At 33.5% G+C, this 27,373-nt stretch overlaps 1 protein-coding gene across 13 annotated transcripts in view; it reads left to right on the top strand.

Moving 5' to 3' along the window:
* The window catches only part of DMD (dystrophin), a 2,446,616-nt gene that overhangs the window by 1,247,288 nt on the left and 1,171,955 nt on the right, over positions 1 to 27,373 (top strand). For 12 of the 13 annotated variants that reach the window (XM_032426633.1, XM_032426634.1, XM_032426636.1 and 9 more), the window contains 4 exons: positions 894 to 1,016; positions 3,397 to 3,534; positions 6,284 to 6,436; positions 7,308 to 7,490. In XM_032426633.1, the coding sequence (XP_032282524.1) occupies positions 894 to 1,016; positions 3,397 to 3,534; positions 6,284 to 6,436; positions 7,308 to 7,490 (597 nt within the window). The remainder of the gene's footprint in view (positions 1 to 893; positions 1,017 to 3,396; positions 3,535 to 6,283; positions 6,437 to 7,307; positions 7,491 to 27,373) is intronic. The other variant, XM_032426635.1, reaches the window with a different exon arrangement.

The raw sequence follows: 27,373 nt of genomic DNA, 5'->3' as shown, positions 1-27,373 counted from the left end.
GTTTTCAGAAGCTATCAGGTATAAAATATTTTTTAGTGTTTTAATGCAAAGAAATTGAATACAGGGTAAAGATCAATAGCATATTTATTTTATTAACTGTTTGAACTTTGATAATTAAATCTTGCCTACTCTTTTGAATATATATTTAATTTCCAATGTATTTCTAATCATCACTCCTCTTCAAGTGGTTTCTTTAGAAAAAAGGGGCTTTAAAGTTTTTTGAGACTATGGTCAATATGAATTTCAAAATCAAAGAAACTGTGATGTTTGTAAAGTTGAAAAATATATATTCAGATTTTTTATGTGAAATATTCTGGGTTCATTCATTTGAATTTTTTGTGCTACCAAAGAAAATATTCCTAAGGCAAGCTCATGGCATTGTTTGTCTTATGAGAGCGTGCCTGTCAAATTTTCCATGCTAAAAATGTCATTTAAAATATTGGAGCAGATTGCCATGTAGTTTTTCTGAGGGTAAGGAGACAATTCTGCTTTTCTACCTGAGGTTACTGTTACTTGGTGAATGAGGCAATTTCTGATAAGACATATTTACACAAATGGTATTTATATCAGAATATTTTAAATAAGATCAAATTCAACTTTAGAATATGAACAATTAGCTCAAATATATGGAAATGAACTTTTGTTGAAAAAACAGAATGACAAATTGCATTATCTTGCATGTATGTTCAGCTCTGATGATGTTAAATGTTTGTCTTTATTTGCATCCTCAGGTACTTTCCCAGTTGTATTTCAAAGCCTTCATAAAATATAATATGGAAACATAATGCATGTCATTATTTTAGCAACAGGAGGTTGAACAAATGTAATTTTGGGGGTTTATGTTTCTAATAAAAAGTAATTTTGATTTAAATTAGCACTATCTTTTTTTTTAGGCCTCCATTCCTTTGAAGGAATTGGAGCAGTTTAACTCAGATATACAAAAATTGCTTGAACCACTGGAGGCTGAAATTCAGCAGGGGGTGAATCTGAAAGAGGAAGACTTCAATAAAGATATGGTAAATTGGTTGTGATAAAAGTATGAATGACCTAGGAGTGGAAATGAATAAATATTTGGAAAGAAATTAGATAACTCAAATCTCCAACTAAGTTCTTGGTGCATACCTTGCACATTTTGTGATTCTAATGATTTATTACAAATGCAAAGTATTCTGGTTGAATGTTTATTATGAATGCCAGATTACTGTGGTATGGTCACATAGGAGCACTTGCAGATCCTAATAAGTATTTCCACAGTTTTGCTTTGACCTGTACTATTTTCAAACTCAGAGGACAAAATGTAATGGAGGGAAAAGAGTTAAATTAGAAAATAAATTGGAAACTTAATAAGAAACTCAGCCATCAAGGATGGATGGTGTTTTGTGTCAGTCATGATTTTGGTAATATAACGTTTATTTCAGAGGGAGGGTATTAGACACAATATAAAAATTATTTATTAAAGTTTACCACAAAGTGGTTTTCACAAAAAGTTGATGAAATAGTACAATAGATGTCTAAAATATGTATAAATTCATGCTGCTTATTTCATGGGAGTAAAGAAATCTAACCATGTGGGCTGTTCCCAAACTCATAACATTCTCCTTCAACCCTGATTAATTTCAAAATGTCTCTTACATTTCTCTCTGGCTTGAATATTTCTGCATCACACCTCTTTTCACTGACTTTTTTTTCCTTCCACGTCCTTGTCACAATTTCCTTTTCCCTCTTCCACAGCCGTCACCAATATGGCATTCTTAACTTCTACATATATCATGCTTGAGATTTCTCAGACATGTATCAATGTTAGGAACTTCTCAGACAATGCTTTAAAATGACATTAAAAGGCAATATATGAATTTTAGATAGTAGGCATGTGAAGAAATAGGAAAACTATTTTCCACCAATCTTAGTTCGCACTGGTCTCAATTCTGAATTCCTAGAGCTGCCTGAATCAGTCGGTACTCCCCATGTATGGGGTTTGGTGGCTTTGCCAACTCCGCTCAGCAAAAGAAAGCCAAGAAGAGGCTTTCCAAGATGCTGAGGTACAGCTACCTCTCCCTCATGTCAAAGAAGAAACCAGAGGGCGCTGAGGTGAAAAAGAGTACTGTTTACCTCGGGCTGTTCACCAACTCTGCCCTATGGCTAGCCCTTACCTGCTGTGGGAGAAGAAGTGAAGCAGGTTTTTTTTGTTGTTGTTGTTTATTTTTTGTCCTCAGCCCCAGCAAAGGAAAGACTAAAAGGGAAAGACTTTTTAAAATAAATAAGGTCTTTCACAGATTATAAACGTATGTCCATGTTATATTATTTTATTACACTAGTAATTGACAAATCTCAGATAAAATGCCGTTCCTCTGAAAAAATAAATAATTCTTCAGTTGCGTATAGCAGTTTAAATATGCACTGCAGATTTAGATAGGTAGCATTTGAGTACTATGGATGATTACACACAAATACACATACATGTGACTTTAAAAAATTGTCTCATATTTGTTATTCTTAGCTCATTAGAGTACCTTGAGTACCACTGCAGGGTGAACCTCCTCAAAAGAAAGTTTTCATATACTGAGTTGAAAGAAAGATAGGAAACTAGAAGTGAAAAATCAAATGGTCATATATGCTACCATATTAGACTGGCACTTATTCAAATAGTTTTCTTTCAAAGTAAATGAAAATATTATTCTTGGAGTTTAAAAACTAAATGCATACCAAAAATAATTTTCAAGGAATTTTCCTAATCTATATTTTAATACTTACTGGATTGCATTTATTTAAAAACAACATGCATATCTGATGTATTTTTAGAAACTAGTTGCAATATTCGGCAGCGATTGAACACATCATTTTTTAATAATGCCCTAATATTTGTACTAAATTTGGACATACAGGTTATTTAAAGTAGGTGACTAGAAATTAGTGTACATTTAAAATATGTTCACTTAGGAGTGAGTGTGTTAAAATGTTAAGAATCGTTGCCATCTGACATGCATCCACATCCATATTTTACATGGGTTAGGTTACATTATAGATGACACGTTTAGTTCACTTCTCCAAACTAATTTCAGGAAATCTACCAAAAATCAAAGCCAGAAGAATGCTTCACACCAATTGGTACCTTGTCTGAAATGACGTAGTACCTTACAACCTTATCTTCCTACAAATGCCCCCCATCAGGTGTATTGTTTTGAATTGGTTGGCGTCCTTCCTAGATCCTTCTTTTCAAAGCTCAAGCAAACCATATAAAAGCAAAACTATGAGCATAGTATCTTAGAATAACTTTCCTGGAAAGTCTTAAATTGGATTTTTGTGTGCGTTTAAATAACATGTTTTATTATCTCTTTTTTAACGATGTACAGCTTTTTAAAAACCAAAATGAAGACTGTACTTGTTGTTTTTAATCAGAGTGAAGACAATGAGGGTACTGTAAAAGAATTGTTGCAAAGAGGAGACAACTTACAACAAAGAATCACAGATGAGAGAAAGCGAGAGGAAATAAAGATAAAACAACAGCTGTTACAGACAAAACATAATGCTCTCAAGGTATTAGAGCTAAAATTATAATATACCTTGCCTGTGGTTTTTTTTTTTTTCATATGTAGGGTAAACTATATTGTGCATAAATAAAATCTGCTTAAGAGTCTTAGTCACCAGAAAATACATTTTTTTTCCTGTTCAGTGTGTGTGCTTTATTTAACATTTTTGAGTGGTGTCTTTGATTTTGAAAGAAGTGTTGCTTAAAAAATTGTGTTTTTTTTTTTTTTTTGGCTGAGACAAATTTTTCTGAGTAGTGCTTGGAAAATATTACAATGCATTATTCATTGTGTTTATACATTTAATTTTCTGATATAGTTATTTTTACATTACTTTTACGTCTGTCTTGAATGACCTGCTTAACCGCCAGAATAACCAATTCATATTTTTGTGGGTTTTCTGCTGCCTATATTTTTATTGATTTTATCTAAAGTAGGTCCAGTTCTGGTAATCTAATATTTGTTTAATAAGGCCTGGGATTCTACTTAATTTTTTTTTCAATTAACTTCATTTCGCCTTTAAGAGAGTCACTCGTTGCAACTAACTAAGCGTCTAGAGAGTCTAATTTCATTTATAAAGGAATCCTCAAAAATAATGTCCTTGAAGAAGAACTGGCACTCTCGTATGAACCAGCGGTAGCGTATAGCCTCAAGCACCCATGTGACTCATCTGGATGTGTGCAGAAAGGACAGAATAGTGTTGGTTTTTCTATAATAATATTTAGGAAGTTCTTGACATGACACCGGACTTGTGAAGAGTTTTGTGAAATAACCTTTTATTTTTTTAATGTGCTTTTCAATATCCCCTATTGGCATGCATGGCTGATTTTCTAATACTGTTAATTGCCGAACTTTTCATTGTAAATCACTCTTGTAGAGCTATATAGTTATGCGGGTAGATCCACCTAGTAGGTGGATGAAGTCTGCTTTCTGTATGCAAATAAGAGTATAAAACCTTTCCCCATATAGTCAGACAACCAAATAAACACTGCTGAGAATGTAATTACACAATATTGTGCCCGCAAGGAATCCACAAGGAAAGTCTAATTGGCCAGCAGGTGTTCTGAAGGTAACTGCTGATAAATATAGTAAATAGAAAAGGCCTCTTCCTTGAGGGAGTGCAAGAGCAAGCCATAATGTGCTCAGAAAATCAGAAAGCTCTGTAATTCACACATTTCCAACTGTGACCAGGCTTTCCAAAGCATCGATAGTGGTCATATGATGATATGTGTCCTACTGCACAGCAGTGTTTAATGGTTATCTGGCATATCTCTAAAGAAATCTATATAATGTCTCTAAATATCTTTACACATTACGCATCACCTTGTGCTTAGGGAATGAAAGGAGTTTGAGATTTTATGACCACAAGCCCTTTCTCTTGGTGAAGATGTGAGTTGTGTCACGAATAAGACATGGCTCAGCGCTCATTCACGTGGCTTTATCCTGGTACCTTTGAAAAAAGCAGCATTCCATCTGGCTCATCCCAGGAATTTATTACCTCCACAGGAGGTTTAGAAATTCAACTAAAAATGTAAACTGCAGTGAATTTTACATCCTCAATTTTGAACAAAATGAGAATGAAATTTAGATCATTCTTACAAATAAATGTTAAAAGTGATTATGAAAATCTGCTCCACTTGCCAAACTAATCTACACCACCAAATTCAGTAACTATATTAACCTGCCAAGTGGCTGCAGTTCTAGTCCTTATGAAATATTTCAAAGAAGGTCAGAACTTTTCCAAAGCAATGAATATTTCAGCAGTTCTTTGATTTTCCTTATTTTCTTTTGCTCCAGTTAAATCTGTACGTGAAACCCTAATTACTAATGTTCCGAAGAAATGAAAGCTGTATTCTGAACTCTTACGTTCCCTTGTGTTATCATAAAATGGCATTACAACAAATTCTATTGATCGGGGAAGACATTGGGTGTGCTTGTAAGGAGCAAGATGATAAATTGCCCCCTTTTGTTGATTTATTAAGCAGTTGCCCTTATTTATCTCATCATGTTGATTGGAAACCATACACTTCCCTTTTCTTTTTAAACTAATTCATCATTTTGCATTTGGAACACGATTTGATATAATAAGAAAAAGTTGGCCATGGAAGCCTGAAAAGAAAGAGCATTTTTATAATAGTTGTCATTTTCATGTACACTCACAGATATGTATCTTTCACACTTCTATGTATATAGCTCAAAACAATTTATATGGTAACTAGGATGATTTCATGTTTCTAATCACAAAATATTCATGGCCAATGAAAATTTTTACGACGACTGCTAAAACCATGAATGTAGTTGCTTCGCTATGTAAACTTAAAATTTTGTTGATGAACCCAGGGCTGAAGATACAAATTTTAGAATTTGTATCTATTTTAAAAGTCAAGTACAAATTCATTAAATTTGTGCAAGTGTCTGGTTAATACAGGTGTATTCATCTACTAAACTATTTCACATAGACTACACGATAATTTAGTTGACTCATTTAGTCAATTAAATAAGACAAGATTTCTGAACAACTATGCACATGTCAGGAGAAAATACTTTAAGTGGGTTGTTCAGTTTCCCTTAGCTTTGTGTGAATAGGTCCTGCCACAAAAATACCTAATTTCATCATCTCTTTGTATATTCAGCATTTAAATGTGAATTTAAGTGAAGCTGTACAAGAAGATGAGGGGTTCATTATTTGTAAATAACTACAGCCAGAAGTGTACTATACATATATATTGATATTTTAATAATATCTGCACCATGAACAGGATTTGAGGTCTCAAAGAAGAAAAAAGGCTCTAGAAATTTCTCACCAGTGGTATCAGTACAAGAGGCAGGCTGATGATCTCCTGAAATGCTTGGATGACATTGAAAAAAAGTTAGCCAGCCTACCTGAACCCAGAGATGAAAGGAAAATAAAGGTAATGTTGTTTTAGAATGTCAATACTAGATTTTATTGCTACAATTTAATTTCTTTATCTTAACATGTGTGGATCATATTTAAAATCGTTGATGTTGTTGTTTCCTCTCTTAGTGTTCTCTCTGATTTGCTGCATTTCCTTGTATTGTGTTTTGTTTTGGTAAATGTATTGTATTAAGTGTTTTTTAAATTGACATAATGTGGAATGAATAAAATGTTTTATTTCTAGACAATGTAAAATGAATTAAGAAATGTCGTATGGTTTCTGGTAAACTTGTAATTGACTTTGTGTATCTTTGTTCCAGATGAACAAATGATTTATCGGTATATGGACGACTTCTTTCTCATGTTAGCACATTCATTTCATCAGAGCATCTTCACACATCAGTGTCAAATCTCTATAGATTGATTTGCATATTGTCCGAAGATGTTTTTTTTCTGTTATTATTTCACACTTTTTATTTTGCTTCGTTCTCTGTTGAGCTCCTCAGAACTTTAAAAAAGAAAATAAATAAGCACTGACCCTCTAAATTATATTCTATGTGGATGGTCCCTAAGAAATAATGAGTAGCCACTCCAATTTGGGTTAGCCCCCAAAACACCAGAGGAATTGAGAAGAAAGGAAAATGTTAGATGAATTTAAATATTTTACTAATTAGCATATCTAAAACTGAGCATTCGAAGGATAACTGAAAAAACATTTGGATCCTTGGGGGAAGATGACAGTGATGGCTTCCATAGTTGTAAATCACGGAACATGACAATAAAATGACAACAGCCTTTGAAATTTCTGAGAGAAGTGTGTGCTGCTTGCGGGTTGGTTGATGTGGTTAGCTAACTGCCCTGGGCCCTGTATTGGTTTTGCTCAATAGGAAATTGACCGTGAATTGCAGAAGAAGAAAGAGGAGCTGAATGTGGTGCGCAGGCAAGCTGAGGGCTTGTCTGAGGATGGGGCCGCAATGGCAGTGGAGCCAACTCAGATCCAGCTCAGCAAGCGCTGGCGGGAAATTGAGAGCAAATTTGCTCAGTTTCGAAGACTCAACTTTGCACAAATTGTGAGTTGTTACTGGCAAACCCACGTATGTGTTTGCAATTGCTACCCTAATAACAGAGACCTACTAACAAACGGAAAAAAAAAAAAAAAAAAAAAAACAAACTGGGTGCAATTTCAGACTTCTAATATGCATTCTGAAAGTGAGCAGTTTCCCCTCACTTTGGGCTCCTGCAACGCTAGTGATTAGTTTTTCAGATTAAGAACACAATAAATCAACTCACATAGGGAACAGGCCCTTTATCACAAACGAAAACTGCATCTTAATTTGTTTTGCCACATCATTTTTTCCATAACATTGGCAATGTCAATTTGTCAATGAATCATACATTTACATTATTTCAGTGTGTAATCCAAAAATACGTATTGCTTTCCTGAGACCATCCCATGCCAATTTTACTTTCTTAATGTATACATGGTAAATAATAAATCTTTGGTGAGACATCTTCTTAAAGCAACTTGCATAAGGACCTTATCTCATTGACTTAGAAGAATAGTAGTTTAGTCCTCGTATCTGGCTTAACTACTTAATGGGTTAAAAGGCTTTTCAGAAGTGAATGCCTAGTAAGATGGTTTATAAATGATAGCAGATTGGAAAATATCAAATATTGTGACCACTGAAATATTACAAGCCAAACGGAAAAGGAACAACTGTTCTTTCAAACAACTGGATGGTTATTTGATGATTTTCTCCTTAAAAAGGCAATTCATACGCATAAGTTGGGTCTTCGCTCTTTATTTGTAATAGGGTATAAACCATAGGATTTTTTCTAACAAATACATTTTTTGTTCCTATTCTGAGATACCATAAAGTGAAGAGGAATGCTTGCTGCTATGTAATCATGCAAAAATAGTGCTTCCCACAAAACAAATGTGTTAAGGCTGGGAAATAAGGATTTCTTCATGTGTTAGGTTGAAACCAATAGATATTCAATCATTTTCAACCTATGTAAAGGATAATTTCATTTGTTTCAACCTTCAGATGAGACTTTGTGGAATTTCTTATGTGATACTGTTGATTCCATTTAATATGGGGTATTTTAAAAATATGCCTTAGACAGCATAGCTTTATTTTTTAAGCATGTAATTTTGTTAATGCTGCTTATTAACCAAGGAAAAATATACTACATGTTATTGTTACTTCTTTTACAAAACATTACAAAAATCCATGAATACACTGTTTTTTATGAAATCCAGGACCCTAAGATTTAATAGCAGCTGAATATTTGAGAAGCTGGAAGAAGTAATATAATATATTGAGACTATATTACATTTGAAATCCTATTCCAGCTGATTGCACATTTCAGCCTATTATCCTTCCTATTAGATGTTATGAACATAATATGTCATAAATCACCAAAGCTTACACTAACAGAAAGCCTGTGTCTGTGAATACAAAATGAATTGAAAGATTAAGGCAACCATGAAGAAAATTCAAGTAAAATATTTTCACTGAATTTAATAGATCATTCAAGGAGAAGTCCCTTGCTTTGATTTATCTCACTACTAACTAATTTCTCCATTCCAATTTTCCCCATGTCTTGACACATCCTATATGCAGGATTAGATTTTTTTACAACCTGGTCAAGGTAAGTTATTAATTTTTTATAGTCAAATGGACACAGGATCAAAAATCTCCACAAACCACCCACTTAAAATGTCATTACGTCCTTATTCATAAAGGGCTCTCAACATACATTTGTAAAACATAATGATGATTGGTAAAATAAACCAAGGACATGTAAACCAGCATAAAATTTTATTTTATTTTATTTTTTTTAAAGTTTTATTTATTTATTTGACAGAGAGAGCTAAAGTAGGCAGAGCAGTAGATAGAGGGAGATGGAGAAGCAGGCTCCCCACTGAGCAGGGAGCCTGATGCGGGGCTCGATCCCAGGACCCTGGGATCATGACCTGAGCTGAAGGCAGAGGCTTAACCAACTGAGCCACCCAGGCGCCCCCAGCATAAAATTTTAAAAGTCATAATAAAATGCTAAGATGTATTTTCCCCATAAACTGTTTCTTCTTGATTTTATAACTGAGAGAACCAAAATTCAGAAGGTGCCTGGAGTGGGGAATATAGTTTTTGAATATTTATTTATTTGAAAAAGAGCGAGAGAGAGGGAGTGTGTGAGCATGAGCAGAGGGATGGGCAGAGGAAGAAGGAGAGGGAGAAGCAGGACCCCGAGATCATGACCTGAGCCAAAGGCAGACGCTTAACCAACTGAGCCACCCAGGCGCCCCGGGAATATATTTTTATGTAAACTCTGGGTATCCATGCTAACAGAAGTAATAATAATATGTATGAAGAACAATTAATTTAATATTACAATTATATTTGGCTTTGAATTTTAATTAGGCATAAAAGATGATAGATAGATAGACAGATCCAAGATGTATCTTTTTATTCCACTGATTACTAATATATATTGAAAAACTGATTTCACATGTCCACCAACCTGGTTAGAGTCATCTTTCCCAATTATCATACAATGAAGCCTTTTGAGATTAGCCACGAGTGAACAGCTTAACCAAAAGTTACGTTTGGAATAATCCTACAGTGGCTCTGATGCAGCGCAGGTCATCATAACTTCAGTATTCTTTACCTCCCCCTTGGCTCCCCTTCTCTATTTGTCTCATCTTTCATTCTCCCAATTTTCCCTTTCTCTTCTCTCTAGATGTAAATTCTAGACTTCATTTGGACTTACTGATTTTCAGTTAGTCTTTCATATCTTAGGAGTAACAATTCAAGATTGCAGGGAGTACTCTAAAGTGCTTAACATTGGTGAGTTGCGTTTAAAATGAGAAATTAATATTCCTTGTTTCAGAGATAAAAGCTTAAAAATGGACTAAGTGGTGTAAAATTTGTGCACTTCAGGGACTATGTCCATGTCAGAACTATATATGGCAATTATGAAGCTCAGACAAGGTCTGGAACTTTGAGGGAGCCATGTGGCAGCCCTGGGCCAGACAAGAGTGCAGACCAAAGCAGAGTAGCAAGTTATCTCCAAACGATAGTCCTCAGGACAATCCTAGAGACCACAAAGAAGGGAAACAGGTTGGGAGGAAGCAGGTAAATTTTTCTCTAAGTATTCAGGAGGTTGAAGCCCCTGCCCTAGTTAGGAATAGAAGACAGTTCTAATTATACTTCCTGTTGACTTGCAGACCTTGCTGATCAGTGAAGACCAAGCAATGATTGTAAACTGAACATGAGGAATTTTTCTGCAGGATGTTTTATAACACCTGTGTGGTCTAGTAAAAAGGCCATTCCCTGGGATGAACAGTCTAGAATATGAATCCCACTCTGTCTTCTAGCTGTATGCTCATGGGTAAATAAATATCTCTCAACCTGATTTCCCTCATCTGTACAAGAGGAATATGGACTTTTGTGATAACAAAATATAGTAACATTTATAAAACACCTGCTGTATTATAGGAGCTCAATGAATCAAATTTTTTTCTTCTTCCTTCTGTATGTAACACTGGAAAAGATACATTATTTTTAAATTTTATGTCTTTATAGACTGTTAAGAGGATTAGGCTCAGCATGTACCATAGATTTATAATGTTATTAACAACAGATAGATATATTTTTTTGATATAGATTACAAATTAGATTCCCTTATCCTTGAACACGTAATTGTATCTAGAGTCGCAAAGCATTTGCAGGAAGTTTCGTACAAAGCTGGTGATTCTACTGATGAAGGCATACTTCCTCATAAACATGTCAGGAGTTCTCTATCTAAATTCTTATCTCCTGCAGAAAAGTAGAGAAAGAGATAAGAAAAAAACCAAAGGCTTTGAAAATTTCTTAATAGAAAATTACATGTAATTTTTATTAAGCATAATTGTAGCATTTGAAAGTTAATCTCCCAGAGCTCAAGAAAATGCAGCCAAAAAATTACACAAAGAAAGTACCACCACAATCCAGGAACTCCTAAGCAAAATAAGCTCACAGACTAAAATTACAATGGATATAAAAAATTCTTTTCATAGATGATGATAACAGATGCCAAAAAATAAAAGGAGTATGCACATCTGAGGAAATTAAAGATAAGAGAACAATCAGCAAAGGACATTAAAATAAGTGTTTAAATTTTTTTAAGGAATTGGGTTTTTTTTAATGTTCAAAAAGATTTTTAAAGAGGATGTAATGGAATTCCTACAATAAAAATAGGCCATTTTGAGTAGTGAACAGGAAGATTTGAAAAAATAAAAAGTCTAGAGATTAAAATATAATTATTAAAATAATAACTCAGACGGCTTTTTAAATAGTTGATTCATCATAGAAGAAAAATGAATATATTCACTGAAGGATATTGAGGATAATTTTGCTTTGCTGAAAATACTGGAATATGTAGAGAATGGAATAAAAAGCTCATATATATGCATGAAAAGAGTTCCAGATTGGAAAAGTGGAGAGCCTGGGGAAGAGACAATATTTTATATAAATGACTGACATTTAACAAAATTGAATAAATCTCAGTTTACAAGAGTCCTCAAGTTGAATAAAGCTCAATTTAAATGAGTCCTCAGGTTGAATAAAGCTCAACTAGACTGGAATAAATAAAAACAAGTCACACCTAGGTAGGTTTGAATGAAACTCAGAACATCAGTGATCAGGAAGGTATCATAAAAGCTACTGAGGACCAAGAGCAGAATACCTACAGGGTGACAAAGTTGACAGTAGACTTTTCATCAATAATAGATATTGGAAGACAATGGAATAACATCTTCAGTATGCTCGGCAAATTTTCAAATGTCCTGTAAACTGTGATTCAAAAGTGAAGACAAAATATTTTCAGACATACAAGTATTTTCAGATAAACAAACTGTGAGAATTTATTACCTATATATTCTTGCTGAATTAATAAACAATATGCTCGTGTAAAAAAAGGAAACTGAAGCCAGAAAGAAGGAGCAAGCTATATAAAGCTATCTAGAATTCTATATATAAGGAAGGATTTTTTTTTTTTAATCTTGTATTCAGCCATTAAAATTGTAGCAAGTGCTGCAAAGGAAAACAGAAAGCTATGAGAATGTAGAAGTGATTTGACTCAACTTAAAGAATACTCTAAGAGGCTCAATGTAGAGAGTCACAACAAATATAGGCTTTGTGCCTAATGTGTTCAGTATGAATTATTGCTAATTATTATGTTTCTTGGAAGAAAAAAAAAAAAAAAAAAAAACAGTAACCCTTTGGAATAGGCATACATACATGACCTGTCCCAGGAATGGGAGCGAAAATAATGCAAAGTCAGAGTAAAAGATGGAAAAGAAATGTCCCTTTTCTAAATACAACTCCACTTGCCCTAGATATCCTATAGCTTCAAAGATCAAGTAAATAATGCTGATATTCAAAATTTTATATCTAACAACGTCTTCAACTTCTTTTGGATGCCTAACAGATATGTCAAACATAACATACTCCAGTCAGGAATTAACTGATTGTCGCCTCTACATAATTTGGCTCCAAAGCAGCTCCATGGGTGTTAGTAAATTACCTTGTCACTTAAGTCCAAAACCTAGATATCATCCATGATTGCTCTTTTCTCTTGTATTATCCATATAATTCATTTCAAATTCTATTGGTTCTACTCACAAAATACAGCTTTAATCAGACCACTCAGTATCTGCATTGTGGAAACCCCAGTCTACAGCATAATCATCTCTCATCTGAGTTACTTCAACAGCCTCTAATCCTTGCTTCCAGGCTTTCCCCACCTACACTATATTCTTTCTGGTGAAGCCAGAGTGCTCCTAAAGCATAAGTGAGATTCTATCAAGCCCCTGCTGCTCATTACCCTTTCAATGAAATCCCATGAGATTATACATGATTTGGTTCCTGCCTGTCCTATTACTCCAACTTTGTCTCCCTTTTTGCCATTCTCCCTGTCATACAGGCATAAAAACATCCCCTCCATACTTAAATATACCAACACCATTTCCATTTCAGGGCCTTTGTATGTTTTGCTTCTTCATGGAATATTTTTCACCTAGACTTTCACGTTGGTGCTGTAACTCAGCCATCCTTCCTTTTATCAACAATAAACATTTAGTAGAACTTTGATGTATAATCTGGACAGGTAATACTTAACAGGTTTTTTTCATATTTTAAAAATATTTTTATACTTCTTATAAGTATGCATTTCAATTGGGAATTTAAGATGACTCTCTAGAACAGCAGATTTCATTACAGTTACTCTCAGAAGTGTTATACTGAGAAAAGACAAAGTTCCTGAAATTTAACACTGAGGTGGTAGAGTGACTATGAGGAGGATTACAATATTGTATTGTAAAGGATAGTTTTTAGTACATTGGAGTAAATTGCAGTAAGGTATGTTAACAACATTAGAAGTACACGTTTCTAAAATAGACAAGTTCTTGAAAAGTTGATAGAAAATTAGTTTTGTTAGTAGTTTCACTTTAAATGCTAAAGAAATGTATTATATAAATTAGTCCTTATGTGAATAATTTTTTAAGATAAAAACACTTTTATAGTGTGAGCATTCCTCCACTAACTTTTAAAAATTGTTTGAATTTGAATAGAACCTTACATCTCTATAAAGAGCTTTCACCTATATCTAGTTTGTTTCCACTAATAACCTTCTTATTAATAACCTTATTATTCTCATTGTCATTTTATAGTAAAGAAAATTTAATGAGGTTAATTATATTTGTCCAAGGGCACATGTAAGAAGTGGAAGACACCACACTTGGACTCAGTGCTTCCTGAAATATAGTGGGAGTTGTTCAAAAGAAAGAAAAATATCAAGTGTCCAAATAAGTTTGAGAAATACTGAATTAAGCAAAGTTTCCTTACTCCAGAATTTAACAGGGCTTTTGATATGCAAATGTTATTATGAATTTCTACAAGGGGAATAAATTCTGCAGACTTTCACATCTGGATAGTTGCAGTACAAAAGGGGAAATTCCATTTCAGTTTTATGATAGGATTCCTACTCAAGTAGTTGTGAAGAACTAGTGTTCTTCAGGAAAAAAAGAAATGGGAAAAGCATTGCTGTACCATTATGCTTCTGTTACTTTGGATTTTCTTAAAAGAAAGCATTGCTTCATAAGAAAAGTAACCACAGAGCTGACTGCCATCACCTTATGTAAAATAATACCTGAACCTAGATTTGATATTCCATTACTCATTTTTTGGTATATTTTCTCCTATCACATAATGATAACGAATTAATTTTGAGACTAAGGGGGAAACATCCTCTTTGCATAATTGCCACATAGATGTTTTCCTTTGCCTTGAAATAACAACAGAGATTGTCAACTGCCAATGCAAGATCCTTGGAGAATTTGGAAACATAAATAATTTGGTTAGAGACAGAATGTTCTTTAGTAAACAGGGTTGTGAATGTAAAAAAATAATAATGGTTGCTATGGGAAATGAACCAGGAGGTAGCTGCTTATAAAATTTTCCTCCTCTCAGCTTCAATTTTGTAGTAACATATCACAAGAGTTAAGAAAGAAATCAAGTAAGTCAAGATTCTTTGTCTCCTAGATTGTGATCATAATAGTTACTGCCATTTCTATAGTAATTTTTTTTCTAGTCTCTAGTTATGTAATAGAATCAGTTTAATGGTTGTTTGGTAAATAGAGTATGTTCAGCTAGAATCACCTTCCAGGAAGATGACAGACTCACTGATTCCCTCATCCCTCTTTTCAAATGTAAGGAAATTCTGAATAAAATATAATTTTAAAGGAGTTTTAAAGATATAGCTGAGATCAAAATATATAATGGAAACTTCCTTCCCTCTTTTTGCCAAAAATGAGCATATTATCTCATGTGATAGTGAACCTGGATTGAGGGTCCAGTGGTTAAAAGAAAGTTTTGAAGACATTTTATACGTGGTCTTATACAACATCTAATATAGAGATGTAAATGAAAGCCCTGTTTAAACATAGAAACTTCAAGATCTTTACTCCACATGTAGATGGGAAATAGACCAATCCTACCTACAAGCCCAATTCTGTCTTTCAAGGATTCTGGCTGGAAAAGAAAAATCTTTGATAATTAAAATTGAGTGTGGGAGGTCTGAATTTATATACTAACCATAAGCCTCTAGATTCCTGAACTGAGAAATTAACATAAACTGAGTCCCAGATTGGTGAAATCTGTGAAGTCTTCTCCCACAGTCATACAATAAGTCATTCTTTTCAGAGTTCCATAGACACAGTAATACTGAACATTGGTTCACTGCAAAATATTACAATCCATATGAAGAAATGAATACATGGTGACTTAGAGTCATCTAACATCATGATCAAGAGAATTAGTACTTCATGAACCTAAAATAATAGAAAAGCGCTTGGTATAGTAAAGTAAATATGTTGAAAACAAGAAAGGAATAAAATAAGCATTAATTTATAAAACCACCATACACACAAAAAAATACATAGGTATTTATGATGATAATACATCAAGTAAAGCTTATAGAAGCCCAAAACTAGTCATTGAAATAAAAAGCTAAGTATATGTGTTAAACACCTAATTAAACAAATGTGAAGAGAAAATTAGAAACTCACTATAGTGAAATGATCATAATATACCACATAAAAATAAAAAAAATATGGAAAATGTGAAAGAAAGACTGAGAGAACAGAATAAGAAGCTTTATGACTAATGTAATTACAAAAGGAGAAGACAAAGAACACAGGAGAGACAATATTTAAAGGACAATAGCCAAAAATTTCCCAGAACTTCAAGAAGATATGAGCCCACAAATGGAGTAAATACATTGGTGTCCCAACCAAGATGAATTAAATTAAGTATGGTAAAACAGAGAGAATATATAAATACTTTGTGAAGGAACAGAGCACGCACATACGTCAACACAAGTGACTTATTTAACTGAAGGTTCTGATAATAAAAAGTATCTTCAAATTTCTATCATATTACCATTGCAAAATCAAGACAAGGCCGCTATTTATAAAATAGGTTCTACCCATGTTAGAAGAACTGATATTATGTTGTAATTTTTATACTTGGAGCAAGAAAACCTAGGGTTATATCCTGCATGTCTCATTATCCATGCAACTTTGACTAGATATTTGAGCCTCAGGATAAAATTAGTAACTTTTTTCTTACAGAATTAAGAGAGATTATGAACCACCAAAAATGTTAAAGGCGTTCCAAAATATTTTTTTATGGTCACTAGTTTGAAGGACAGTATGCACAAGGGTCGGTGTCCAGAGCTCACACTGATAGGTGTCTGGAAAAGCCAAAAGCCAAAAATTTAAGTTGCTCTGAGTTGATAGTGTCAAATAAACCTAACAAAAGCAAATACAAATTTTTCTCATTTAGCACTGCTTAAATCTAAGCTTTATTATTTATTTTAAAATTGTTTATTTATTTATTTTAGAGAGCGAGAGAGAGCGAGAGAGCATGAGCGGGAGGGGCAGAGGGCGAAGGAGAGAGAATTTCAAGTAGACTCCATGCTGAGCATGGAGCCCAATGCAGGGCTCCATCTCACCACCCTGAGATCACTACGGGAGCCAGAAACCAAGAGTCAGATGCTTAACCGACTGCGCCACCCAGGCACCCCTAAACCTAAACTTTAAATAATTCCCACAGATAAAGTTCCAAGAACATGTGTTTAGAATTAAAATGGCAATTCACACAAGGAAACAGACAGCAGAATACAACTCCCAAAGACAGAAGATAATGAATTAATGAGATACAAAATGTAAAACAAATATATTAAATATTTTCAAAATAGTAATAGTTTGCATGAAAAGTAGGAATTAGGGACAAGAGGCAGTAATAAAATAATGATCACGAAGTTTTAGAAAGAGTTAAATAGAACTTCCAGAAATTGAAAAATGTAATAAATTAATAATTCAGTGGACAAGTTAAGCATCAGATTAGATATAACAGATATGGGGAATTATAAAATTGGAAGATAGATAAAATAAATTACCTAAAATGCATAGAGACCAAAACATAGAAATATGAAAATAAAAAGGATAAGAAAGGGAGTGAGAAGGTCAAATATACAAGGAAAGAATGGAAAGAATGGAAAAAAGTCAATATTTGAAGTGACAACTGCATAGGAATATCCAAAATTATTGAAAGTCTCAATAATCAGGTTGGGAATCAAGCAAATCTCAAGCAGGAAAAAAAAATTCACCCATATAGCCTCATAATGAATCTGGTAAGTTCCAAAAACAAAGAATTTTCAGCACAGCTTAAGAGACAGATTACCTAGAAAGTATTGACATGTATAAATGACAGAAAATTCTCAAGCAACAGTAAAAGCCAGAGGTGGTAGGATGTCTTCAAAAATAATGAAAGAAAAACCACCTATGAACCTAGAATTGTATACTTATAGAAGCTTTTTAAAAAAATAACACTGAGGGGCGCCTGGGTGGCTCAGTCATTAAGCGTCTGCCTTCAGCTCAGGTCATGATCCCAGGGTCCTGGGATCGAGCCCCACATCGGGCTCCATGCTCTGCAGGAAGCCTGCTTCTCCCTCTCTCACTCCCACTGCTTGTGTTCCCTCTCTCACTGTGTCTGTCTCTGTCAAATAAATAAATAAAATCTTTAAAAAAATAAAAAATAAAAAAAATAAAAAAATAACACTGAAATAAAGATCTTACCAGACAAAAATTGAGTCCATTCACTAGCAGGAGATCTTCACTGTAGAGTCCTCAGGGTTGTTGGGGGTTTTTGTTTTGTTGTTTAGAATTAGCCATGGTAAAAAGTTATTCAATTATCTATCCATATACCTTCATGTTGTGTTAAAATAATTTTATATCCTAAACTTTTACTACACATTATGTCATCCTTTTCTTTGTTAGTAAAATTAAGTTCTGTAAACACTTTTAAAACCATGTAATATTCCATGGCATGTCTGCACCTCATGGCTGGTTTCTAACAAGAAGGAAAATGACCCCAGATGGAAAATTTGAGATGCAAAGAAGAATGATGAGCAAAGAAAGTACTTAACAAATGGAGAAACCTAAACAAACATTTACTAAATGTAAAAGTGTCTGATTTATTTATTTAAAAAACAGAATGGAAACACTAGATATCAGTGACATTATAGTAGAGAGGGAGATTGCTTGGAGTTCTTCACCTTGTTTACCTCCTACTTTTCTGGTTGTTCTTTGTCAGCCTCTGTTGGTGCTACCGCCTTCTCTACTGTTGAAATGTCCCAGTGCTCAGTCCTGGGAAATTTTCCTTTTTTTTTTTTTTTTAAGATTTTATTTATTTGGGACACAGAGAGAGAGAGAACACGCACAAGCAGAGGGAGAGTTTCAAGCAGATGCCCCGCAGAGCAGGGAGCCCGACGCGGGGCTCGATCCCAGGACCCTGGGATCATGACCTGAGCCGACGGCAGACGCTTAACCAACTGAGCCACCCAGGCGCCCTGACAGTTTCCCCTTTCTATTTATACCCTGTGCTTTGCTCTTTTCATCCAGTCTCGTAATTTTGATGCCAGGTACAACCTCATGACCACTACATTTTTTAACCAGACCACTCTTCTCCCCTGAACTATAGTGGCAACACTGCCATTTCAGTTTCAGGTAAAAATCTATCTTTGTTTTCCTTCACTTATTCTCAGCACAGTAGACAGACACACCACTTGAAAATAGAAATCAGGTGTGTCTATCGATTCGGAGTGCGCCAGTGGATTCCCATCTATTTTCAAGTGAAATCCAAATTCCTTACATTAATTTCAAGGGATATATGACCTTGCTCCTTATTACCTCTCAGGCCTTATCTCTTAATACTTTATGTCTTGTTCATTCTGCTCCACCTACATTGGCCTTTTCATTCTTCCTGGAACATGTCTGGCATCCTCCCTTCGCATTGTGTTCCTTACACCTAGAACACTCTTCCCCCAGACATCTGTGCATCCCTCTCCACCTCTGCCTTCAGATCTTTACTTGAAAGTGTTCTGAGTGAAACACGCACACTTGCTCGGTGCCCTCCCCACTTACTTTTCTGCATAAAATTCACTACCAGGAAAGTTACAAATATTTCCATTCTTCATCTTATTATCTATCTCTCTCTGTAGAGTGAAAGTCTCAAAAATGCAGGAATTTTCTCTTTTTTTCCCACCGCTGTGTCCTCAGAACCAAAAATGATGATTAGCAAGTAATACGTACACAACATACATTTGTTGAATGAGTGATGAATAAAATGACTCTAAGACCATATAAAATTTTTTGTGCATGTTAATAGTTTGGGAGTAACCATTAACCCAATAAAAGAGAGTATAAAATTTCTGAAGTCCAGAGAGGAAAAATAAATACATAAACTATTGAAATAAAATGAGTAATCCACACTGGATACTGGGGCTTAAGAACATTAATTGAATTGGCCAAAGATAGTAAGCAACTACATTAACACAGGACTTTGGATTTTCTGAATCTTTCCAGTCCAAAGCCCTTACTCTATATAAGATGTCAACTGCATTTTAATATTCTTATAAGTTTAAATAAATTCACCACTTTATAAATGTTTCACACAACATGTTACCTCAGAAATATTACCTCAAATGACTGGGTCTAAATGGCACAATAAATTAAGATTATTAATGTAAATGCGTTAAACTAGATTCCCCGTTTATATTAGTACACTCAGTTATTGTAGAGTTAGGTTATGGCGATATTAGGTACATAATTTTGTATGTCCATCTTTTGAATTAAAGCTATAATGAATAACTACAGTCATTTTGATGTCAAATATATAAAGAAAGTTGCCTTTCTTAAAGTACTGTATCATATTTTGCTATCAAGAGGAAATTTAACACAACCTTCAGGAAATATTATTGATGGTAAACATATTAATATATTTTTCATAAATATTAGGTATAAACACAAAACTGAATCTGATGCATTATTGATATGTACAGTTTTATTATGTAATTTTATCCGTAAATTTAGAATAAATATAACTCCTTTTTGGCATCAGAGTAACTTGTTTCACTAAAATAAATATTCTCTTCCTTGGAGTGATAGTGCTTGAAAAATGATTACTTTTGGTAGAACTATTTTTTAACAGTTTACTACTTCTCATTGTGAATAAGGACATTAAGCAAAATTTATCTTTTCTGGGTCTAATGAAAAATAATTGGGAATATCAGCTATTTTGTTGAGAGATAACACAATTATCTTGCATACTAGAGGTATGCAACACTAGATTTTTACGAAGAGTATCTCTAATCCTCAAAAACAACCTAAACAGATGAAAATCTGTCAAGCAACTTGCTTGAGTTCCCATAAAATTAAGGGTAAGGATTCCAACATCAGGGTATAGTTTTAATTATTAAAGTAACAGAGATATGTTGATATTGTCTCCTTGGTGGAGGGGCATTGTTTCGTTATATCAGTTTCTTTCCTTTTTTATTTGCTTTTAATGAGAACCTCCTAATAATTATAAGGGTGCAGTGAAATCAGAATTCCATACACTTACTGGGAGTCTGTAAAGAAACTCGTTTTATTTTGGATACATTGAATTGGCATTTCTTTCATTTAATAAACATTTATCTAGTGCCTCCTATGTGCCAGACAACACAAAACATAAAATAACATTGGCGAATCCATGGCAATCATACAAAAGACGTGATATTTGATAAATATAACTCATACAATGAAGGGGGGAAAAGTACGAGAATTTATACCCAGCAATTTGACCTCCATTTGCAACATAACAATAAAAAGTGTAATTTTCTGCAATCTAAATTTGCTTTCAAAATATGGAACACCAGCTGGAATGGAGCTCAGATGGCTTCTGCAGTGGAGTTGGCACTATCCTTCTGAGCATGCCCAAAACAACTGGTTAAAAATAATTAAATCACTTACACCATCTGTGAATCATTCTGATTCTTCAGTGATTACTTAAGACTCTCATTGTATGGAACATATTCTTAGAACAGATGAATAAAATTAATTCAAGTCTATTGCTTTCCTAAGTTTGATTTTCATGAAATAAACAGCTACAATGTCTTTAAGTTTGCTAAGTTATCTGATATTTCTTCTGCCCTCTTTCATGAGCCAGTGGCTTTTGAAATCTTAAAATGTATTTGAAATGTAGTTTTATTTTAAGTAATACAAATGCATTTATTCACAGATACTTCATTATGCAACGTAATTTTCTTTAAAAAATTCCATAATTTTTACCTTTATTTATTTAATCTTCTGAGTGTAGTACTCAATAAATAATAGACAGCTGTCTACTAAAAAGCTAATTGAAAGTCCAAGTAGACTGCATTCTCAGATTTAACACCATATGCTATAATCATGAGTGGTTTTTAAAAATTTAAATGGCTATTTTAATACATGTAAAGCAGAGGAAAGCTATATTTAGTGGTGAGTAGTTCGTGGATAAAATGTGTATGGATAAAAGGAAAACCAAGATCCATATATGTACAAATTTAACATGTTTAGATCAATTCATAACTTAGAGGCGTTCTTAGCTATTTAGCTAAATAGCAATGAATAGGCATTTATTTCCAAGATAAATCAACTGTGGGGATTTCCAGGAGATCTATGCATAAAATAAGTTTTCCATAATAGTTATGAATGTCTGGGTGGCAAAATATAAATAACTGTATTGTTTAACAAATATAGTAATCTATAATATTTATAACTACCTTTGTGGTCTCTACAAAGTTCAGATTCTGTTGTGATTGGTACTTAGCCGATTACAGATATACATGAAACAGTAGAATAATATCATGGACACTCTAGTTTAGAGTGTCCTCATAAATAAATACACTTGACTGTTTCCTACATGGGAACGAATTTTGAGAGAACTAGACTCTTTCATATATTAGCTTCCTTAGTGTAAAACAGCCTCCTTAATGTACTGCCACAATGGCCTCCTCTCCTTCAGACTTGCAAAAATGTCTTCCACTTAATAGTCTTTGCAGTTGTGGTCTCCTTTTCTTGGTACTTTGTGGATCTTTGCCTGTTAGTGTTCGCTCATCTGGCAGGATGTAGAGCAAATATATCCTTCAACATCCTGTCTGATATAGTTCACAACATTCCCTTCACCTCCTCCATCACGCTCTATAATATTAGCCAGATTATTTTCCTTATAGCACTTACCATGATCTTAAAATGTTGTTTATTTGTTTACTTATTTATAATGTGTCTTCTACCATTGGAATTGTGGGCTCCATAAGGGCAGAGACTTGTCTATCTTGTTAACTAGTATTTTTCTTATATATACATTCTACCACTGCATAGGTGTTCAAAAAAAAAGGTGTTGAATAAATGGAAGAATGGATCTTCTTGTGGAATTCTGTACAGTTCACTTATTTGTTCTGTATTCTTACAACATTAGTGCCCCAGTGCCAAGGATACCAGTGTCTGAAAGTTTTCACTGGTCTTTAGGAAAGGGGAAAAAATAAGAGCGAATGTGTTGAGCTTTTCAAAGAGCTAAATTTACACAAGAATTGTGCTTTCTTCAAAAAGTATGGATTTCTGCAGTTGATAGTGTGTGTTGGGGGCGGAGCATTAAAATAGCCTTTCTTTCATTTTTAGCTTTTTTCTTTCTCTTTTATTATTATTATTTCATGACAGTGTCCTTTACTAGAAATAATAAAGCCCAGAACTTGGTGAGGTTTCCTGACTTTTGGGGTAGTATTTTATTGGCTTATGAAATACAAAATCTAGGAATCATCCATTTGGAGGAACTTGTTCACATGAAGGGGCACCATCCTGCCAAATGCCTATCTTGGTTGCTTGAAATTTTGAGAACGAGGAAAGGAAAGCTCTAAAACTCATGATTACCTTTCATTTTTATGGCCTTCTGGAAATTAAATACTGATTCAACAAGTGTTATCCCCGGAATAAGTTTCCGAAATTTCTTTTGTAGCTTGTGAGAAGCAAATACAAGAACAAGTATGTAAAAGGGATGGAATTAGGGTATCACAACACTTGCCTCCTATATCATCAATATATATACACTTACATAAAATAAATGTACCAGGACAGTGTTTGCTCATTTGTAAATATTTTTATCCTCTGGATTTAAATCCTTCTTTTGTTCATTTCAGAGATACAGACTCCATAATAGCATCATTTAGTAGTGTTATTTGGAATCCAAAAAATAAAATAAATTAGTTGCTTTAACTGAAAGTGTTACCTTTCTTGTGCTTTATCAAAATTGAGAACTGAAAATATGATTCCAAACTGGAAAAAATGTAGTGCATTTACATTAATATGCATGTTTTCTTATAGTCTTCATTTTCAAACAAATAGCCATAACAAAACTTCTTGATTTACACACTGCTTTTACATTCACCATCTTAGTTAATTTTTATACTTTAAACAATTTGTTTGGATACAAAAAGTAAGCAGATTAAATTGGCATTCTGAAAAGTTTTAAGGAGTGAAAAATTAACATAATGTTTTTAAGTTGGCAAAATGCTTTATTTTGTAGATGCTTTTACAAAGAGTTCTAAGAAATAGAAGTTATGTTAAGGCTTCAGTTAATTATCTTTTTAAAAAGATATGATATAAAATGAATTTAAAAGTGATCATGTGAATATGGGATGGTTTCTTGGAGTTAAAACTTGGAAATGTGCTAGGCAGAACAGTTCAGTTTTATATTGGAATTCTTGCCTTGGGAAAATACAATGATAATTATTTTCTGGAACATTGACAGAGAACAAGCTATTTCAGGAGAAACTATCTTGATTGTAAAGTGGAGCACATTAAGCCCAAGGTGTCATTAAACTCACAAAACCCTCTGAAAGAAGTGAGCATAGTCTTTGGTGAGAAGAAAATGGTTTTGTTCAGTGACTATCATATTTTACAAAGTTATTTATAACTTGGCAAAGCGTATTATTTTAGAAAAATAACATTAAGCAGAATAGTTTCTATACACACACAGCAACTCATTCATTCACAGGTCAGATGGACATCATTATGAATTACCTGGAACACAGCCAAGAATCAGGAAAGGAGTAGAACAAAAGGCCTCTGGATTCCCTAAGTTGATTTGGTAAAGTTCATGAAGTCCAAAGCTTACTTAAATTTCTTTATGAGAGGACTATTCAGATCCTTTTATGAAGTTTTTTTTTATTTCACTCTGATTACAGAGGTAATTCTAATAAATGTAATTATCTTGTTGTTCTGCTCCCAGTAGAGGCAAAAGGCAAAGGAAAAAGAATAAATGACAGAAATATGAAATAATAGCTGCAGCCTGGATGTGAAGCCAAAAAGGACCTGCATATAAGGATATATAGATGTGTGGCGCTGAGAAATTCTTGAGCACAGCACAACACAAAGAGGGAGAGGAAGAGAGATTATGTGTGCTTATTATTATTTATTTGATTTGGTTTATACTTAGCATGGATAATTTAATTATTTTAACAGTTTATTCCCCCAATAAGATTAGGTTAAAAAATCATTAATCTTTCATCTACCAAATGTAGAAGTGTGTAGCACATAATGGCATATGGCATATTAACTTCCTATATCACAAAACACTGCTGCCAGCCGATTGATCTATCTAAATTATTCCAACTACCTATCTATCATCTATCTATGCCATGTGTGTGCACATATACATATAACTGGATATATTCAAATATATAAATATAAATTCTTGTGTATATACTTATGTTTGCCTACAGAAGTTTACTTTGTAAAATATATACTTTGCCTTTGATAAAAATGCCTGCTAAACTCATCAAGATGGTAATTTTTATAGTTTACTTTCCATCTTTCAGTCAAGTTCTAAAAGTTCTGTTTTGTAACTCCCTACTTTTTATTACAGGCGTATAGAATAACTATGAATATTTAAAAGGAGAATAGAATGCAGGGTAATTATCAAACTCATGGTATTTGGAATTACGTCATATAATTGTTTAAATATTATTATTATACCTCAAGGTTATTAGTACCTCTTCAATTTAAGGGCATTTAGATGAATGTAGCCTCATATGTCCGGCCAAAGAAATAGGAAAACTCTTGAGCTTAACAAAAGCAATTTAGAATGTAGGAGAAGCATCAAAGAAGTCATTTCAAAACTGCAAAACAAAAATCTTCCATTTTATTCATTGTTTTAAACAGCTAAATAACTGCTTTGGCTTGGGTATTTTTCTCACTGGTTATTTTAATTTTAATTCTTTGTTTAAAATTATCTCTTAGGGACCCCCAGGGTGGCTCACTCGGTTGGGCGTCAGACTCCACTCTGGTCTTGATCTCAGGGTTGTGCTATCAGGCCCTTGGTGGGGCTCCTCGCTAAACCATTTAAGCCATTATTCTCTCTGTCCCTCTCCCTCTGCCCCTCCCCTCTCCCACTTGCACTCTCTTTCTCTCTAAATAAATACATAAATAAGTAAATAAATAAATAAAATTGAACGCTTAAGAACAGTCAAAATAGATCTAACAGTGGATGCCCTTAAATAAGAGCACAATTCTCCATTTGCTCTTAAGGTTCCTTACTCATCTTCTGGAACCTCAAACATGTAAAAATAATTCTCTTTTCTTCATGTGCAAAATCAGCCCCATTCACTGCCAGGACTCTTCAGTCAAGTAGATGCACAGTGAAGGCCATCAGGATTGTTTTCAGTGATAATGTAGCATTCTTTCAAAATACATTCATACTGCTTTCTTAAGCATTTGTCTTGGTCTCGGTTTCCATAAGAGCCAATTAATAGTATGTGCTTTCCTACTGGAATTAAAGTTTTTTTTAAAAAAGTATATGCTTTCCTACAGCTTTGGTTGAAGTGAAAACAACCTGTTTAGGTAAAGCCAATTGAAAGGAGCCATGACTACTCATAAACAGGTTATATAAAGATTGTATTTACCATTGCAAACTCTGTCTTTTTGCTTCTATGGTTATTTTAAATGTAATACAATAATAGTTTAACAGTTCAATCAATATGAAGTATATTAAGAAAACATTAGTAATCTCCATATCTTCCTTCTGCCAATTCTACTCCTTCTGGAATAAATGTTTACAGTTTAGTATTATCTTTTCATATTATATTCTATGCTTCTTAACCATAAATATTATATATATGAATATACCTTCCCATTTTTTAAAAATATTGCCTCATTCTATGTATGGTTTTTAAGTAGAATAGCCTATCAAGGACATTTTTCCAGGCAATTTATATAGACCTGATACATCCTTTTTAACAGCTTAAGAAGAATCAAAGTTTATTCTGTTATTTTTCTACATTTCTAGATTATTAGCTTATGATAAGAAAAGATGACTTGCAATCTCTTTTTTATCCTTTTTTGAATTTTTTTGTGGATATATGATCTTTTTTAATGTCCCTATAATATAAAAGAAGAATGTGCATTTTCATTGTGTACAAAATGTGGATTAAAGTTAGCTTGTTTGTTTAAAAAAATCTCTATTCTGGGTTTTGTTTTTTGTTTGGTTTGGTCTACTTGATCCAACAAATTCTGGAAGAGGTATATGGAAACTATCATTTATAGCTGTGATTTTCTCACATTCTCTTTTTATTTCTAGTAAATTTTATCCCATGTAGGATGCAGACAAATGTTGAGGCATAACAATGACTGTTACTTTTTTTTTTTTTTTTTGGTAAAAATTGTGACTTTTACCACTACAGTACTTCTCTTGAACCCATTTGTCCTAGAATTATACTTCATTTGATATTATTATTTGATTCCAACTTTTCACAAATTATTTTCCTGATGTAGCATCACCTATCATTATATTATACACCATTGAGACCTTGTTTTTTCATGTGTTCCTTGTAAACAGATTATAGATGTGTATACATTATGTATAGCTTGTGTACTTTAATCCAATCTGACACGGATCTTTGAATAAGGAAATTTAACCAGCTACATTATTGTTAAAATAACTCTTACAACTATAATTGTTTAAATTCCTTCTATCATATGTTATGGTATAATTTAATT

Source organism: Phoca vitulina, unplaced genomic scaffold (genome assembly GCF_004348235.1).
Source record: "Phoca vitulina isolate PV1807 unplaced genomic scaffold, GSC_HSeal_1.0 scaffold35, whole genome shotgun sequence".
Classification (NCBI taxonomy): domain Eukaryota; kingdom Metazoa; phylum Chordata; class Mammalia; order Carnivora; family Phocidae; genus Phoca; species Phoca vitulina.
The sequence above is the reverse complement of the archived record's forward strand: the minus strand, read 5'-3'. Positions and strand labels throughout refer to the sequence as shown.